The sequence below is a fragment of the Saxophila tyrrhenica genome (genome assembly GCF_035928015.1).
Source record: "Saxophila tyrrhenica strain CCFEE 5935 chromosome Unknown scaffold_21, whole genome shotgun sequence".
Classification (NCBI taxonomy): Eukaryota; Fungi; Ascomycota; class Dothideomycetes; order Mycosphaerellales; family Extremaceae; genus Saxophila; species Saxophila tyrrhenica.
This window is the reverse complement of record NW_027041753.1, coordinates 16,309-34,483: the sequence shown is the minus strand read 5'-3', so window position 1 is coordinate 34,483 and position 18,175 is coordinate 16,309. Positions and strand designations below refer to the sequence as shown.

Genomic DNA, 18,175 nt, shown 5'->3' with positions numbered 1-18,175 from the left:
AGTCGTCTATGCGCCGATACTGTACACCAGCTTCTGGCCACTGACCTTTCCCTGCCGCATCTCATCCAGACCATCCAGCGCTCCTTCAAGGCCCTTGCCAACCCGCGGTGGGTGGACCTTAACCTTACCCTCGCCCAGTAGCTTCACCGCCAAACGGAAGAAGATCTGCCCGAACTGGTAGTCCTCCACCGTGGCAGGCATATCTTCAAGCAGCTTCCACGGCTCGCCTCGGATCTTGTACGCCAGGAGAGGCACCGCGCGCACATCCTTCCGATTGTATTCGGTTCCTGGAACTATGGAGCAGATCTGGCCGCCTTTGGATGAGATGGACCCGGTGCTGACTTTGCTGCCCGTGTCGCCGCCGATGCAATCCAGAACGGTGTGGAGGCTGTCGTTGGTGTATTTGCGGATCTGGCATACAGTTAGCTATACTCTCGTTAGAGCAGGATGCCATCTTTGACCTTTTCAGCACACTCGGGATCGTTGTAGTCGAACGCTTCGTCCGCCCCGAGCGATTTGACAAAATCAAAGTTCTTCTTGGAGCAAGTGGTCACAACCTTTGCTCCGGATCTGAAAGACCGTCAGCTGTTGCATGTCAACCACAGCTGACGCAAATACGCACAGCTTGGCGAACTGGATAGCAATACTCCCAGTAGCGGACGATCCTCCATACACCAGGACGAAGCACTCAGCCGGCACAGAACCCGGCCACGGCAGACCGAGCGTCTGATACAGTCCCAGTCCAACAGTGGCAAACGCAACACCGACCGTGGAAGCTTCTTCATCGCCAACGTTCTCTGGAACTTTGAACAGGTTGCCCTCCTTCATGAGGGCGCACTCGGCGAACGCTCCATCTTCGAGATTGAAGGCGTTGCATCCCTGGACGACACCGGCGACACGGTCACCTTTCTTCCAGCTGCCGTTGACGTTGGGGCCGACTTCTTCGATCGTGCCCACTGTCGAGCTCGAGCGTGGTTAGCAACGGCGTGTTGGGTGTGTCGTGTAAGACTCAAACTCACTCCAGTCGCACCCAACGGTGGAGCCCACGTGTGGCTACGAGCAAGCCTTGGTCAGTCTTGCCTGCCGCAGACGTAGACATCGACTCACGATGTAATCGATATGTTTCCTATGCCTGTCAGCTGTGCTCCCTCCCGTTCCAGGAGACCACTCGAACGAGAACCTACTCACCAGTCCGTCGGATTCAACGCCGCATAACGAATCTTGACCAGAAGATGTTCATCCTTCAGCTCAGGCACCTTGACATCCTGAACCTCAGCTTTGCCGGCCTCAACTACTTTGATGGCCTTCATGATCGCTTCTCTCGAGCCGTTAGTCAAGTCAAGTAGGTGGGTAGTATGATGAATGTGTTATATTCTTCTCGAGATCCCTCCAACACAGTACTTATACTCTCAGCCGTTGACTAAACGTTGCATAAACCAGCCCTAACGCATAGGAGGTAAGGCGACTACAGCTTGGTGCTAGAGCAACGCATCTGCGGCTGGGTGTCGTTTAACTACCAGTATTAGTCTAAGCTCACTGCTGCTTCGTACGTCGTCCTCGGATTTGGAACTCGAATAGCGAGCTCGTGCCGTCGTTTCTGCGTCGTTCCGTGGCACATGAACTGGACGACGGGGCATTATTCCATCCGAATGCGAGACGCTTGACGGCTTCCTCGAACTTATGTCCGTAAGCAGAAGCAGGAAACGATTCTGTCTTGGGTAGAAATGTATCTCGTCCTTCGGAAGGAATGCGTCCTCAGCTGTGAGAACGAGTGCAATAAGTGGAAGCCCCAGAAGCACTGACCGGATAATATTTCTTCATTACATTCTGTTGCATATACCTACACCCCTCAAATAACCTTTGCCTTGCTCCAGATCGGTACATTCTCAAACCTATGATCCCAATGCAATTTCCCTTCTTCATCAATCTCCGCCGCCTCGTCCGTAGTAACCAAGCCCGCATCTGCATTCTGCTGGGTCTCCTCCTTCGACACTCCCAGCTTGTCCCTCGGAATCCACAGCTTCGGAGTCTTGGATGTAAACGCCGGCGACAGATACGCCTTTTCGATGTCCTCTTCCTTGAGCGGCGCGGACTCGTCGTCATCAAACGTAGTCTCGTCCAGCCAGCCCTCGACCTGCATCCGCGCGCTCGAGATGATGCCGTCGAAGAAATCGGACAACACCCTGGGCGCTGGGTGTGGAAGCTTTTTGAGCCCGAGCCTTCGCGCGTGAGAAGAGGCGTGCAGGGCTGCTGCATCGCTGATGGAGATGTTATCTTCGCGGGCCAGCAGCGGCACCTCTTGCGCTTGCCAGACGTCCACGCCTAGGTAAAGCTCCAGTGGACGGAGCGTGCGGTCGAGCACGAGATTGGTGACAGCGGTAAGGATGAGCAAGACCACCATCAACGTCGTCTGTATCGCGGCCTTCTTTGCGCCGAAGAGTCCGATCAAGCAAAGCTCTGCAAGATAGAGACCGGTCGGCATCTGCTGCAGAGCACGCTTGTATGCCTCGCCTTGAGTGTCGACCTTGGTCTGGCAGACAAACAGCAGCTGGTAACGGTAGGCGAGGTAGTATATGAACAAGCCGGCAGTGGCGAATCCAAGCACCAGCGGAGCAACACAGGCGTAGACGATCGAAATAACCAGGAAGTTGGTGAACTTCGGGTACCAGCTTGCCCAAGGTGTGCCCTTCATCTTGGAAAAGGTGCTGTAATGCTGCCTCGGAGTCTTGTCCATGAACTTCTCGTTAAACAGCCACTCGAAAAGGTCGGAGTAGTTGAGCACAGTGTCGGCGGCACTCGAGGTGCCTTGAAGGATGAAGTAAGTGAGGTAGAAGTTCGAGGCTTTCGGCAAGCTGCTGGCCAACAGCTTGGGCGCGTCTTGAGGATCCTCCGCAATCTTTGCGAATACTGCTGCTGCTCCTGACGAAAAGGTGGTGACAAGGAACACTTGAAACACCTGGAAGACAAAGTACCACGCTTGTGTCTTCAGCTCGGCTTGCGTGGTAGTCGGCTCTCCAGAAAGCTTCGCGACGTGTCGAAAGAGTTTTGGTACGTACGAGACGAACCAGCTGGTCAGATACGGAGGAACAAGACCAGTCAGCAGACCGAGAAGGACCGGTGGAAGGTCATCCAACCAGCGCAGCCACTTCACATTTTCAGCCAGGTACTTGGCATTACTGATAGTACCAATAATGCCAACCGGGATGGAGAAGAAGATGGTGAAAGCGATCACAAACGCCAGCGCAGTGGAGGCTTTGGATAGTCGTTTCGACAGCGGCATGGCCAGGTTGTGCCACAGCACCTCTTTTGGTTGGATGGACAGGAAACGATCCTCCATTGGCATCGGGGTAGGGAAGGTGATCTGCTGGTATGCCCGATGCGCAGCAGACTGGTCCGAGAAAGCGACAAAGATGGCCGAATGCTCCGGGACGTTTCGACTTGGAGAGGCACGATGTGAATCGATCTTCTCAGCCAGCTCTCCGATCATCTTGCGGGCGCGGTCAATTGGATCGAATTTTGAGCCCACGACTGGAGGCTTCCTTTGCTTCGGCCTCTCACCGTTCGGGACCAGTGGCTGTCCGTCTTCGAGGTTCGCAGCGCCATTACCGTTGATGAGCCGGCCTTCCTTCTTGTGCCGCTTCACGGCATGCTTGATGAGGTCGACCTCGGCGTTTTCCAGCGCAAAGGCGGTGCCGCTACGTCTCGCAACAAGGTCCTCAAGATCACCTGCATCTCTCACAGGCCAAGACCTCTCAGCTTCAGATCCAAAGTACTGCTCCAGGTTCTCCGACTGGCAAGCCTCCGGAGGCGCATTGAGGAACAACACCGTCCGCGAAGAGAGGCGTGCTGACCGTTTCGTGTCGAGAAGATACGCCTGTCTAATCCCGATCAAGCGCAGCCGTTCTCTCGCTATAAGGAGGATGATGGCAGAAAAGAACACCCATGCGACGAGCACGTGCGCCCAAAGAACGTTCCTGCTGTCGATGTTGCTGAAGCTCAATCTGTCGAGCTGAGTCGCTGTCCCGCCTCCAGTAATGTTGGCTGGCAGCAGGATGGGAAAGGTAAGGATGCAACCTAATAGGCATATCCCGATGATGAATTTCAGAAAGCGTAAGAAGAGCCAGGCGTCCAGAGAGTTGTGCTGTAGCACGAAGTGGTCTGGTAGATTGCGGTAGCCTCCTACCCAGGACTTGGACTCAGTGGTGTGTTCTGGCGTCCGGTCCTTCTCGGGTATCGAGCCTAGGAATGTCCGTGGAGCGTAGATTTTGCGATATCTGTCGCGGATGGCGGCAAAGATGGCGATGTAGATGACGGCGGTCACAAAGGTGGGAATGAAGGCGGCGAGAATGGCAGCACCAGATGTCGAGCTGGAAGACCGGTGGCCGCCATGGCCAGAGTCGGTGATCGTGACCATGTCGGCGGTATGGTGAATGAGCTGGCGCGTGCGGCCTTGTCCCAGGAGGGCGTGTCGCGTCCACAGAGCACGATCACATGCAGAAGCGTCTCGCTTCAAGTCGTCGGGCGGGTGAGCAATGACTGTAAATGGCGATTAGATGTTCTCTGTCGGTCGAGAACTTGGAGCTGTTTGGAGCTTCCTCGCAAAGCTGGCTGGTGTTGCCTCTCGGCAGCGCGTGGCGCTCCCTAGCGCAAGTATGACGTGGCTTTCTAAGCTCTGAGTTGGAGCTTTTGGCCCCCAACTCCTTCCCCCAACTTCCTATCATGGCGATACCACGTCGAAATCCAAGTCCTCGTCCTCTCACAGGTGAATTGTGTACGTTATAGCAGCCGACATTCGCATGGTAGGTCCCATACCGCAGACCATAAGTATCCCAACACCTCTCCTATCTTAGTTCAAACCTTCCAACAACCACACTTTGTCGAAATGCCCCAACCGACGCTCGTCCTGGTTCATGGCTCGTGGCATAGCCCAGAGCACTTTGGGCCTCTCATAGAGAACCTGCAATCGCACGGCTACAGATGCGTGCCAGTATCGCTACCGAGCACACAGTCGCCCGATCTCCCGCCAGCCACCCTCGCGGACGACACAGCAGCAGTTCGAGACGCCGTCCTCACCGAGCTTGATCAGGAGAACGACGACGTCGTGGTCGTCGCTCACAGCTATGGCGGAGGACCAACGAACAACGCACTGTACGGGTTAGACGCCAACTCCCGCTCAGCAACAGGCGCCTCAGCCGCAGTTCGAGCCATCGTGTTCCTCTGCTCTATCCCACTCCCCAAAGGTGTCTCCTTTCTCACCGGCCTCGGCGGCAAGCCCAGCGGAATCCATGATCTTCGAACAGGAGGCTTTGCTTGGGTCGGCAAGCCCGGTCCTCAGCATTACTTCTACAACGACTTGCCAGACGAAGAAGCGAAGAAATGGTCGGATCTCCTTCGACCGCAGTCTTGGCCAGCATATGTCGATGATACGACCTACGCGGCCTACATGGACATCCATTCGGCCTATCTGTACTGCACACTCGACCAAGCGTTTCCACTGCAAGCACAGCAAGGACTGGTAGCTGCTGCGAAGGAGGCCGGGGCGAAGTTCGATTATGAGGAGACTCTAGAAGCGAGCCATAGTCCGTTCCTCAGCAAGGTGGAGGAGACGGGTGCTTTTATTCGGAGAGTAGCTGGAGCGTGAGGTTGGTGTGGCTGATGGAGAGCACTTGGCGCCTTGACGTGACTGGAAAGGCTAAGGTACGATAGAATTATTCCACTAGACATCATGCACAACGATACCAGTGCTTTCAAGTCTTTAACATTATCCATCACGTGGCACGTCAATCACATGCAATTCGGCGACAAACAGCCGACACCTCGGCAGTCGTGTTGCCCTGCATTGTGCTCGACGAATCTTGGGACATGACGAGTCCACGAGTCCACGGGTCTGGAATCTTCACTCTGCTGTGGGTCACGCAACCGAGTCTCTTTCGTACATACATGTATTCTGCTGCTACGATTCTTGCATCTCTTGCGATTGTCTGTCCTTACCAACTCATTCCATACGGGTATCGACGAAGCCGTAGATCCAAGGCAATCTCCGCTCGGACCGCCATATCAAAGTCGCATTGAGGGGCAAAAGGTAGATTGATCAGCGAGACCAAACGACGTCTGCTGGAGGACTCTTCCGCTGGAGCAACCAACTGCAGAAGGCCGTAGCATGGCCACGTATACCGGCATGGTCTACACTTCGACATGCACGACGACCGTGAAAAGCGAGTCGCACGAGGAGCCGACGCTGGGGGCCAGTTCGGGGGCACACTTCGACATTGATCACGACCGAGCGCGCAAGAGGAGAAGGCATTCGTCTTATACGTCGCGAGCATGGAGCAGGGAGCGGGACAACATCCAGTTGCGGGTGGATCGGTTTCTGGCGGACTTGGGGCGGCGGTTGGAAATGATGGAGACGTATGGCCACGTGAAAATCGACGAAGGCATGAAACGAGCGCACAACACGCTTCACGCCGTCCACGAGCGTTGCATACAGGTGTCGGATGATATCATCGACGCAGGCCGAAGAAGAGCGAACATCATGGTGGAAGTGTTGGAGCTGCGCTACCACGATGCGCTGGCGCGGAAGGAAACACTGGAGGCGAAGGCACAGGAGGGTATCAAGATCTTGGAATCAGTCTGCTCAGATCTCGAGCGTCGGGCATACAACATGCGGGAGACTGGTCTTGCGGCCAAAGCTTCAGTGATGCTGGACTCTGGCAAGGCATACATGGACACGGCATCGCTCAAGGCCGTCGAGATGGTTTCCGAAGGCGCCGTAGCTGCCCGGCGGGCCAAAGAACGCATGCAATGCAAGGTTGAGCATGCCATTGCCCAAGCACGTAAACATGGCGTGATCTCCTACGACGCCTTGCCAGAGCCATGGCGTGTGAACCCGCACATCACATCTGGCTACCGCTTCTCGGAGACGAAACTCGAATGCATCCGATCATGCTTCACCACTCTCAGCAACGAGACCGTCAACATCTGGACCCACGCGATAGGCTTGATCATCGTGCTCGCAATAGCCTTCTACGTCTATCCGAACACGCCAGAATTCAACCAAGCGACAAACTACGACATCTTCATTGCCGCATGCTTCTTCTTCGCAGCCTGCAAGTGCCTGGTCTGCAGCACCATGTGGCACGCCATGAGCTCCATCTCCGATCAGACACTCATGGAGCGCTTTGCCTGCGTCGACTACACTGGCATCTCGCTTCTCATCGCCGCGTCCATCATGACGACACATTATACCGCCTTCTACTGCGAGCCAGTCAGCCGCTGGATCTACCTCAGCACCACCTTCGCGCTTGGCATCATGGGTACAATCCTACCCTGGCACCCGACCTTCAACCGAGCAGACATGGCATGGGCACGCGTGGGCTTCTACGTCTCGCTCGCCACCACAGGATTTGTGCCCGTCGTTCAGCTTACGATGCAGCGCGGCTGGGACGAAACATCCTACTTCTATGCGCCGATTGTGCAGTCGATCCTCGTCTACCTCACCGGAGCACTGTTGTACGCAGCAAAACTGCCGGAACGGTGGAGGCCAGGATGCTTCGACTACGTCGGCGGAAGCCACAACATCTGGCACTTGGCGGTGCTGGGCGGGATCCTCTACCACTACGTGGCCATGCAGGCCTTTTTCTCTGAAGCGTACAAGCGGGCGAGTGTCGATTGCAGGGCTCCGGCCTAGCATTGTGTAGTTCTTTGCGTGTACATAGTCGGCGTAAGCCATTCACGTTTTTGCACGCTCATCCTTGCTCTCAACAGCGGGTGTGATTTCAACATCGAGCGAGGTCTATATCTTGCTTAGTTCTTGTTAGGTCAACATCTTGAGTTGGTTCAACGTGCCGCACCATCGGCATCAGCAGTAAAGTGAAAGTGCTCCACCGGTCGCCGCCCGTTGTTTACCTTCCATGCCTTCGCCACTCCCCGTGCACTGAACGCCCACACCACCAACCCATCGCAGCGATCCTCCTGCACCGCCAGCGCTCGCACCTCGTTCAGCTTCCCTACCTTCGTTCCGGAAATGTGCAGCGGCCACAGCGTATCCAGCGACCCCACCCTCCCATCGCCGTCAGCCAGCAAGTAATGCACCCACTTCATGTTCAGCCGCTCGAACTTCCTCGGCACATCTACTCCTGCCTCGCCCAGAGCTGAGGAATTGCTGGTCGGATGTTTCATGACATCTACCCAAACCAGCTCCTCGAACGGTACTGATGGGTCCTGGATCGCCTGCTCCTGCTCTGCAGTCGAGTAACGGAGTGCGTCCACTGGGACTGAGTAGAGAACAATGTTGTCACCGTAGACAGCGGCGATGCGGAGGCCCATCGAGAGGTCTGCGACTGCCCCGTAGATCGTCGGACTTGAGCCTGGAGAGCATGAGGGGGGAGGTGTGAAGACGACTTTGCGTGAGAGGCGCTGCACGCTGCCGGTGGGTGTGTCGCTGCACAAACACAGATGTCCGGTCTGCGTGTCCGTGAAGAGGAGATGATGGCCGTCGCTGAGAGGGACAGCGTAAGCGTGATCAGCTGTGTGAGGTATCTCGGAGCGAGGAAGAGTAGCAGGGACATGCCACGAGGATGATAGAGAGAACCAGGAATTGCGGTGCGGGCTACGGGTGGTGACCGCGGTGTTGTGGTCATCCGGAGATTTGGTCGCACTGCTGATGAGACGCAGACGGAGGCGAGTGTCGATGTTCTGACGTGGGGGAAGGAAGTAGAGGTGGTCTGACGGGCGGGTGAGAGGGAACCAGCGGTTGAGGTTCTGGCCTGTCGTCGAGTCAATCTGTGGTATGTTAGAAGGCAGTACTCATGAGAAAATCGGTTGACGCGCACCCAGTAAAGCTCAACACCACTCTTGCAGCCAAAGGCAACACACTGTCTCGTCGGACTGATGGCGATCGAGGTCGGCGGATCTTCGTCCATGCAAACGTTCCGGTATACCAACTGCGAGTACGACAGCTGCTCCTTGTTTTTCTCCCCTCCCGAAATGGTGAGCGCTCGAGGCCAGACACCATTCATTACAGCAGGCGTATGCCTCATGCCGCGCAGCCTTGCTCGCCTGCCGTGGTAGTAATGTGCCCAGCTGCGCTGAGTAACGACTTCGATACACTGGTGCAGAATATTGCTCTCGCCCATCGATCCGGCATTGACAGACAACTCGTCGAAGTCTCCCACGGTGACGTCCCTTCTTCCTCTCGTTGGGCTTGAAGCCGCCTCATCGCTGGAACCAAAGTCTATAACAGCAGAGCTGCTGGATGCTTCGTTGGTAACCGCGCCTGCAGTCTCCCACGCTGATTCGGAGGGAGTGCTTGAGGTGGCGAGGAGGTCGAGGTAGATGCCCACCCGACCTTCGATAATAGCGGCTAATGCGAAGCAGTACCCGCTTGCGTCTATGCAGACGGCCTTGACAGGTCTGTCGCATGAGATTCGATGGAACAGGCGCAGCTAGAGCCCGTTGAGTTCGTAGATGTAGATCTCGCTGCCGACAGCTGTAACATAGACTCTACCGCAGGGACTGGTCGAGTGCAGCCCAGACGTCCCGTTTTGGTGGCTATTGGTTGTGACGAGGCCAGCGAAGTCGACCGAAGAGCCCTCGATGAACGGAGTGAGGTCATCGTTATGATCTGGCTGAGGGAGTCCATTGCCCGTCCAGCTTCCGGCAAGCGCACACTCCCTTGCCAGGAAACAGCTCATCGGCCAGGCATCTGGCGGCCGCCGATGGAAGGAGGGAACGGTGTCTGCACCCTTCCACCACCCGCCACGCTTCATCTGCTCCACCAAGAGTCGAAGTTGCAGGCTTGCGGACATCCAGCGGAGGCTCGTAAGCCGTGCTGCGTTGAAGTCGTGGGGCGCCAGATATGCATATATTTGCTGTATCAGCTCGATGGGAAGCGTGGTTGCAGGCGACTGTGGTACCTCTCCCGCTTCGTGGCTTGCATTGTCAGGTACATCAGTGAGGAAATGCGGTTCAGAATTCGACGGTTGCGGCTCGGAATACATCGGTCGTCAGTCGTATCCCAGGTAGGCGTGTTGAATTAGGAACAACACGGTACGAATGCGACACTAGGACCGTAGGAAGATGTGGAGGCTGCTGTTGTACATTGGTGAGCCAGGCAAAGCCGTTTTAGATTGCATTTGTAGGCAGCACGAGTCGGATGCATCGAACTGGTGGAAGGCAGGCGCATCGATCGACCGTGTCCTGCTGCAAGCGCCAGACGAAGCAATTCAGACATGGAAAGCGCCTTCGTTCCCGAAATGAGCATTAATCGCTGTACAAAAAGTAAGTAGCAGAACGCTATGCAAGGGTATCATCGCTCAACCAGTCTTGTTGCCTCCAATGCCGCTCAGTCGCTCTCATGCCCGCCCTCTTCGCCGTCTATTAAATTACCATCCATTCCAATCCTGCCTTCTTCCCTTCGAAATTCCTTATCAGCAATCCACAACCCATCCAGAGGCGCAATCAGGCTCGGGTTCATAAACCGCAGCCCCGTCTCGTCGCTCTCATCGACAGCAGGCTTCGCGACGCCCACTCTTGTCTCCCGGAAGTACCTTAGATGTGCGCCGCTGGTCGTCTCAGCCCACGCATCGCGCTCAGGAGCAAGGTCGGTGCTACTGGTTGTACTCCTCGCCTCAGCCGCGCTGTTTGGCTCTGGTGGAGGGGATGCATAGTCGGAGTACTGCTGCCCGCGCTGCACACTTCGCAAAGCTATGAACTTCATCAGCGGCTTATATGTGCGGCCGTACAGGATGTTGATCCAGATCGTCACGATTATCAGCGGGACGATGAGCAGGCTTCGCGCAGCGGCAGACTTAAGCAGAAGCTGTCCGGCAGTGGTGAGCTGGAAGAAGATCAAGCCGACAAACACGCGGTCACATATCATAACCCAGGCACGTCCCGTGGCTTGCTGCTGGTGGTCCATGGCATAAAGAAGCTGGTATTTGTAGACGAAGTGGCCAAAGGTGAAGTAGATCAGACCTGCGAGGAGGACCTGCCAGGAAGAGCGCAGGACTGAGTAGACCATGCAGATGATGAAGATGAGCAGCGCGGTGGGAAGGTAGAAGCCATAGCTGAAGACCGGCGGTTGCACGAGCTCGGCGTAGTCGCGCGGTGTCTTGGCGCCGATGCGGTACACCGGATAGAGAGTGACGGCGCCAACTTCCAGCAGGCGGAAAGGGAACAGGCCGAGGCCTTGCAGGATGATGAAGTTGACGTAGAAGTTGAGAAGCTTCTGGAGGGAGTAGGCGAGGCCGTTGGCAATCGCGTTAAAGCTCTTGAGCGCATCGCCGAATTGCTTGAAGAACAGGTAGAATTGCGATGCCGTGCCCAACAGGGTGAAGACGATGAAGAAGTTGAAGAAGGTGAAGAAGAAGTTCTTCGAGATTGCCGAGAGCTCGACGTCGCCCTGAGAGGTCATGCCTTGGTACCAGGACATCCAGTAGTAGAGGTAGGGCACGAGGACCATCAACAAGGTCAATATGAGAGTTGGCAGCTGGGTGTTGACAAGGGATCGGATGTTGGCGTGGTCATCGAGAACTTCGGCCAGCTGCGGAAAAATCTTCCCGATGGTCTTGGTGTTCAGAAGACCAGCGATGGGTACGAAGAGAGCCGACCAGAAGATCGTGAGGAGCACGATGACGATGGTGATTGACCATGCACGAACCATGCGAGAGCGTCTGGGCAAGTATGTGTTCGGCCAAATCACATCGGCTGGAGCAGGACTTTGGCTGGCGATCAGCTGCAGAGGCGAGGGACCCAGCACGGCTTGAATAGCCATCTGGCATGCAGCGACTGAGTCCATGGTGACATAGGCCAGTGGGACTGGGTCAAAGCTTTTCTTGCGAAGTCGTCTGACCAGCTCGTCTGCCGATCGGAACTTCTCTTCGTAATAGTCGATAGCGTCGACCTGCGTGCTTCGTAGTTTCATGAAGCCGTACCGTATGCTCGTCTTTGGTCGCTGTCGCTCGTACGGTGCTGGATGAGATTGCGCGTTCGCTTCCACGAGTCCTGTTGCCTCATCCGCCTCGTCATCGTCACCCAGCAGATCACGCGCTGCGGGGCTCGGAGGTGCTGGCTGTGACACTGGCAGCGATTCCAGGTTGCGCTCAACCCTTCGTTGTCCCAGGTTGATGGTGTACGCCTCTTCTAGCTTTCTCAGAGCGTCCATGCGAGCAACCACTGCAGCGTCCAGCTCTTTCCAATTTCGACACACCGTCACACTCTCCACCTTGCCAATGTCCAGGCTCTCGATGAACTCCTGGAGCTTGCCTTCATCTCGGAGGTCCTCTGGAATGCCCGATAACCTTATTGTCCTGTCTGTGATAGACGTCTGCGTACCCAAGTATTCCTGCCTGACCTCAATGACCTTCTTCGTTTCTGTCACAATCAAGTAGATGGCGATGGTGGAGAACAGGTACGCGAAGACAACGTACATCCAGAGATAGTCGCTCTCGAAGTCCTCTGGCCAGGGCATTGTACCGTTGTATGGCATGCTCATCGGCTGGGTCGCAAATAAGTCCCCATTCGTGCCATTCTTGTGCTTGTGATGATGGGTGCCATTCTTGGGGTTCCTCGCATCATCGTCGGGATTCGCGTCGTGCACCGGCTTGATGACGATCAACGAGAAGAACAGCGTGACCAACAGGAACTTCATCGCCATCTTGAAGAAGGTCAAGAAGGCGTATGCGTCCAGGCCGGCGGATGCGAGTATCTGCTGGTCCCCAATCCTCCATAGCGGCATGATCCAGCCGAAGGCGGTGGCGGGCAGCTCTGGCAGCACCGTGGCTTCGTGCTTGTGCTTCTTGCGCGCAGCATAGAGGCCCGCCCATCGTGGACGGAGCACGCAGAAGGCGAAGAACGATATGAGGCCGAGGGCGAGGGACAGTTCGATCTGGATCTTCTTGTCGCGTGCGTTGCGCAGGCCGATGGCGTCGCTGTATTTGTCGCCGTCATCCCCGTGCTTATCGAATGTGAAGAAGTCGTCCATCGGGATGCTTCGAGGCCGGCTGCCTCGAGAGCATCAAGGGTGGGTTTGGTGGTATAGGTGTAGGTGCTGTGCTTGTGATAGCTTGAAGGGAGGCTTGAGATGACGTGCTGCGTCCGATCAGAGATCTTCGAGGGTCGAGACTTTGTGTGGCTTGAGCGCCGCGTGGCGGTTGCCCTTTCTCGTCACATGCATGCATGTGTGTTCGTCTTCCACAAAGACATGTAGGTATGTTGTCCAAACATAATAGGTCAGACGCATTGTAATCGTTGAGCAGAATTGGTGATCTTGGGAAGCGGGCGTTGGTGGTTCAGGATGGTTTCATCAAGATTACGACGATACACATCGATCATAGTCCTTTTCACAACCCTTGGACTGTTGATGTACACCTTCCAAAAATCCATACCGGATGTTAAAAACTTGAAAGATCTCAGGAAACAAGCAGGCAACTGGACACTGTTGGGCCATCAGACAGCTCTTGAGATCGATCCGCCTCCTGCCGAGCGTCCTGTCGGAGCCCTTGTAATAGCAGCAGGGGCGGATACCGATCTCAAGTGGACAATTTCCGCCAAAGTCAAGTCTGTACCTTTCAAAACTTCTCCAAGTACCAACGCTAATGTGAGTTAGTTGGACTGTGTATGAATACGATGTCCGCCAACCCAACAACCCCGACCCGCAACTCCGCTTCCCAGCAGCCAAAGGCAATGAAGCGATGATATACCTCTCCTTTATCATCGACCACTACGAGTCCCTACCCTGGTCCATTGTCTTCATGCACGGCCATCTCGAAGCCTGGCATCAGGAGGACAACGCTGTCCGGATTTTGGGAGGCCTGAACCGCGTGGCTCTGGCCCGGCAAGGCTACATCTCTCTGCGTTGTGACTGGTATCCCTCGTGTCCGGCTGAGATGCGGCCTGTGCACCATGACGCTGTGGTATGGGGCCCTGAGGGCGATACGAAGGGGACAGAGGCTGCAATCGCTGGGAACTGGCGGCTGTTGTTCCCGGGCGAGAAGTTGCCGGAGACGATTGCGAGTCCATGTTGTGCGCAGTTTGCTGTGACAAGGCAGGCGATTGCCAAGAGGCCGAAGGAGGATTACGAGCGACTGAGGAATTGGTTGATGAGATCGTTGCTGGAGGATAACCTGAGTGGGAGAGTGTTGGAGAAGCTGTGGGCGTACTTGTTCACGGGTGAAGCTGTGCAGTGGGTGGTTCTTATCTCCTGGCTATAGAAAGTCTCTGCTGACCACAAAGTCGTAGTTGTCCACCTCCGCAGAAATGCGCCTGCGAGTGGTTTGGCCGGTGCAACGAAAAGGACTTTGCAAAGCCACCGGATGCAGTAGGAACGTTGCCAGACTGGCCTTGAGTATTGGTTACCGCGATCAGCTTGGGCAAGCTCCGTGATCAGTATGAGTCTCATTGTGGACCCAGCCGTGTCGTGAGCACATGCACAGCCAGGAAGTGCGCCGAAGCTGGGCTGGGCGCGGGAAATCACAGTACATACCCGGAACGTGCTGCGACACAGCCTGTGGTGCTCAACTTCAAGCAGAGACACTGTATTCGAGAGATGTTCTGTTGTTCCGAAGACAAGAACGAGGTGAGGTTACGGCCAAGCTTCGCGCCTGCCGTTTCTGTCAGCGGCCATACCAAGCAGAACATCTTTCTTCCGACAACACCTCGTGCGACGAGTCGATTCTTACTCCTCAGACTCATCGCATGACTCAATGGCGGCGAAGATGTCACACGACGAGCTTCTAAAACCGACACTGCATGTCGAAGCGTTACTCAAAGCCTCGCCACCTGCACCGCACATCAACCAGGAGGTATGTTTCAGCGTTCGGGAAGCATACGAGCTCATGCTGATACGACTCGCAGATCTGCGCAGCACTGGCGGAGAGGCTCAAGGAAGACTACGAGACTGTCACGATTGGCCAGCGGCTGAACGGCTTCGGTAGGAAGTAAGCCTGCTGGTTGCCAGTTCTTTTACTGAGACGTACAGATGGCATGAAACACTGTGCTCTACTCTTGGAGGTCGAAATCGCCGACTACACCGGTCCCGAACACAAGACAGGCTATTTTGACCTGCAGAATAATCAGCTCGACGTCCAGGCTTACTCCCTCACCTCCGATGACACCCCTGACACTCGCCGCACCATCGACCAGACTTCCGCAGACGAAGTGCCCAAAACCCGTATCCTCACTCTTCCGCACTCGTTCCTCAACGAAGCCTGGACGTCCCTAGTCTTCGACGACAACCTCCCGGCCCGTCTCCTCCGCTACCTCGTGCGCATGCTCAGCATGATGTCTCAGCCCGGCCTGAACCTCAGTACCTTCAACTGGAACCGGCTCTGTCTACTCCACGGCCCTCCAGGAAGCGGGAAGAGCACGCTCTGCCGCGCATTATCGCAGAAGTTGAGTATCAGGCTCGGAAACGTCCTCCCGAATGCCATCTTGGTAGAGATCAATGCCAACGCCATGCTGAGCAAGTACTTCGGAGAAAGCGGCAAGCTCATTGGTGGCACGTTCGAGCGCATCCACAGCATGGCGCAGTCCCGCTCTACGCTGGTCTGTGTCGTAATAGATGAGGTCGAAACTATCGCCAGCTTGCGCAGCAAATCAACCAGCGGAAGCGAGTGCAACGACGGACTGCGTGCTACGAACCAGTTGCTCACTTCACTTGATCGTTTACGCAACTTACCGAACATCATAGTCATCTGCACCAGCAACCTCATCGACGCCATCGACTCTGCATTCTTGGACCGTGTGGATATCAAGCAGTTGATACCAGCCCCAAGTCCAGCGGCCATCTACAACATCTTTCGCTCCTGCATCAGCGAGCTCGTGCGTAGCAGCTTGGTCGACTCTTCCAAGCCGGCGACACCGCCACCGCCCCCCTCCACTCCACCCAACCGTACCACCCGCGCCACCAATAACAACAAAAGCAAGAAGCGCAAGCTCGCACCCGCCCGCACCGACCCTGAACCAGCCAGCTCTTCTTCCGTCGACTCTTCCTGGTCCGTGGTCTCCCAACCTGAGATCATCCCCACTTTCTCCGAGATGAAAGTCAAGTACGAAAGCCAGCCCGCCTCTCCAGCCTGCAGGATCTGGCTGCTGGCCCAACGCTGCCACGGTTTGAGCGGCAGGACGTTGCGGCGACTGCCGATCCTGGGTCTGGCGATGTATACGTGGGGTGGGTTGGTGGATCTAGAAGAAGCGGTCGCGGCGCTGGAGGCTGCTGTTGAGCAAGAACTGATGGTCGTGAAGGGAGGGACATGAACGGGGAGGCTTAATTGGAGAAGGGAATAGTGAAATTGCGTTCGCTCCGCAGATGTGTGGAATTGCTGTTGCTGGAGAACGGTTTTGTGAACAGACGTAGCTGATCTTGCTCAGTCATCCAGTCCTGCGAACTCCTCCTCTTCGCCATCTTCTATATCTTCCTCACTAGCGCTGATGTCCTGTTCTACTTCAGAACCACCACCATCCTCAAGTCCCTCGCCCCCATCAACATCCGCACCCCCTTTCTCACCTCCGACCTTCGACTTCCCATCCATGACAAAAGCCCCCAAGCAAGTAATCCGGTTTCCAGTCTCAAGTACCCCAAGCAGCTGACCAACCTGCTTTGGTTTGGAGGCAGCGTCGCCGTCCCGTGTCGGCTCAGCGGCCAACGCCGCGTGGTCATAGAGGCTCCAGAGCCGAATAGCGCCGTCAGAACTCGCTGTGACGAGAAGGAGTGGAGGTGTTGGTAAAGAAGGTATCGCAGGTAGCGAAAGAACGTCGAAGTCTTTGATGCGGTTCGTCACTCCTGCTTCTCGGCCGTCGAGTTGGGCGAGGCATGGGAGGTGAGGCAGATCTTTCCCGTCTGCCATTGCGCTCGCTTGGTCGACGTCGTAGAACAGCACCCGTCCATCTTCAGCTGAGATAGCCAGTACCCCAGACCCTGGCAAGAACCTCATCTGATGCACTTTCGTCCTTGCTGGCTCCGGCCTGATGACCGCTCTCGCCTGCGAATCGACACCGAAGACCACCGCACCTCTCTCGAATCCAACCACAAAAGCCTCTCCATCCTCCCGCCAAAGCACCTTCCGCCCCTCACCAGTCCCCCACTTTCCCTCCCCCGCCTGCTCCAACAGACTTCGCTCAAACTGCAGCACCCCTGCCTTCTTCCCTGTCATTAAGTTCCAAAGGCGCATACATTTCTCGCCCCTTCCAACCGAGATGGCGAGTTTCTGACTGGGATGTACTGCGAAGTCGTTCACACCGGCGGGAACCTCTCCAGGCGCCAGCGTGTCGCCCGACGGCCGTCCAAGCGGCTTCGGTACTGGCGCTTTGATGGTGGAGAGAAGAGTCCAGTCTCGGGTGCGAGTGATGGCGACAGTATTGTCGTCGGCCGAGGAGAAGAGTTTGGATTTGCTGGGGAAGGAGAGGGTCGTTAGAGGGCGCGAGTGGTGGGTTAGAGAGCCTAGCGGACGGTTCAAAGGATTGACGGAGTTGGTGGAGGCTGGAAGTAGCGAAGATGGTTTGGCGGAGGCAGCTTTGGGCTGAGGTGGAATGGTGGAGAGGGAGTAGAGGTTTATTCGCTCGTCTGAAGACCCGGTGGCGAGTAGGCGTTTGTTATTCTCAGTGGGCGGCGAGAGTGCCAGGCAGCGGAGGGACGAGGTGTGAGCGGCGAAGAGGAAGGTGTTGGAGAAGGTTACGGGGGGTTTGGTTCCATCTTTGCTGGTGCCGTTGGGTTGGTCGGGCTTTGCGTTCGGTTCGAGCAGCGATGTTGGAATCCGCGCAGTGACACCGTGGAGCACGCGCTCGTAGGAGCCAGCTACGATCTGGACCACGATATCTTCATCTAGGGCGGTAGTCACTTGCGTTTTCCGGATCTTCTCCAGTTGTGGCTCGGTCTCAGTCTGCAAGCCGTGGTCCAGGTCCCGTTTGCCATTCTGCTGGACGTTGCGCTTCTTCTGCGCCGGCTCCTGACTTGCTCCTCCCTGTCCTCTTGATCGAGCGTCTTGCTCGACAGCCTCCCGGGGTCGTTTGAGTGTTGCCGTAGCCATCCTATTGCGAGTGAATGGGTATCAAAAATTCGTGACGATCGTCAAGAGAAGTCTCGCCAGGAAGAAAGTTTAGCGAATGATGCTTGGCGGGTGAAAGGAGAACGCTGACTCGCCAAGGGAAGGCGCGGCCCCGCGAGGAACCTGGAAAGCAA

At 56.0% G+C, this 18,175-nt stretch overlaps 8 protein-coding genes across 8 annotated transcripts; 4 read left to right on the top strand and 4 right to left on the bottom strand.

Moving 5' to 3' along the window:
- Positions 1-6: 6 nt before the first annotated feature.
- Positions 7-1,310, bottom strand: LTR77_010116 (uncharacterized protein; the record flags this gene model as incomplete). The annotated part of the gene is made up of 6 exons (XM_064807339.1): positions 7-411; positions 462-570; positions 623-956; positions 1,020-1,053; positions 1,108-1,126; positions 1,189-1,310. 6 exons carry the CDS (start codon positions 1,308-1,310, stop codon positions 7-9), a joined length of 1,023 nt encoding a protein of 340 aa, XP_064654353.1.
- A 539-nt stretch (positions 1,311-1,849) lies between these two features.
- On the bottom strand, positions 1,850-4,414 carry LTR77_010115 (uncharacterized protein; the record flags this gene model as incomplete). The annotated part of the gene is made up of 1 exon (XM_064807338.1): positions 1,850-4,414. One exon carries the CDS (start codon positions 4,412-4,414, stop codon positions 1,850-1,852), a length of 2,565 nt encoding a protein of 854 aa, XP_064654352.1.
- Positions 4,415-4,882: 468 nt separating this feature from the next.
- LTR77_010114 (uncharacterized protein) lies at positions 4,883-5,641 on the top strand (the record flags this gene model as incomplete). The annotated part of the gene is made up of 1 exon (XM_064807337.1): positions 4,883-5,641. The coding sequence occupies one exon, from the start codon at positions 4,883-4,885 to the stop codon at positions 5,639-5,641; it is 759 nt and encodes a 252-aa protein (XP_064654351.1).
- Positions 5,642-6,160: 519 nt separating this feature from the next.
- IZH3 (inc metabolism membrane protein) lies at positions 6,161-7,687 on the top strand (the record flags this gene model as incomplete). Its single annotated transcript, XM_064807336.1, has 1 exon — positions 6,161-7,687. One exon carries the CDS (start codon positions 6,161-6,163, stop codon positions 7,685-7,687), a length of 1,527 nt encoding a protein of 508 aa, XP_064654350.1.
- Positions 7,688-7,836: 149 nt separating this feature from the next.
- LTR77_010112 (uncharacterized protein) lies at positions 7,837-12,982 on the bottom strand (the record flags this gene model as incomplete). The annotated part of the gene is made up of 3 exons (XM_064807335.1): positions 7,837-8,781; positions 8,832-9,361; positions 10,387-12,982. The coding sequence occupies 3 exons, from the start codon at positions 12,980-12,982 to the stop codon at positions 7,837-7,839; spliced, it is 4,071 nt and encodes a 1,356-aa protein (XP_064654349.1).
- Positions 12,983-13,294: 312 nt separating this feature from the next.
- Positions 13,295-14,210, top strand: LTR77_010111 (uncharacterized protein; the record flags this gene model as incomplete). Its single annotated transcript, XM_064807334.1, has 2 exons — positions 13,295-13,557; positions 13,607-14,210. 2 exons carry the CDS (start codon positions 13,295-13,297, stop codon positions 14,208-14,210), a joined length of 867 nt encoding a protein of 288 aa, XP_064654348.1.
- A 492-nt stretch (positions 14,211-14,702) lies between these two features.
- Positions 14,703-16,254, top strand: LTR77_010110 (uncharacterized protein; the record flags this gene model as incomplete). The annotated part of the gene is made up of 3 exons (XM_064807333.1): positions 14,703-14,801; positions 14,854-14,929; positions 14,978-16,254. 3 exons carry the CDS (start codon positions 14,703-14,705, stop codon positions 16,252-16,254), a joined length of 1,452 nt encoding a protein of 483 aa, XP_064654347.1.
- A 110-nt stretch (positions 16,255-16,364) lies between these two features.
- MAK11 lies at positions 16,365-18,023 on the bottom strand (the record flags this gene model as incomplete). Its single annotated transcript, XM_064807332.1, has 1 exon — positions 16,365-18,023. One exon carries the CDS (start codon positions 18,021-18,023, stop codon positions 16,365-16,367), a length of 1,659 nt encoding a protein of 552 aa, XP_064654346.1.
- Between the last annotated feature and the right edge of the window lie 152 nt (positions 18,024-18,175).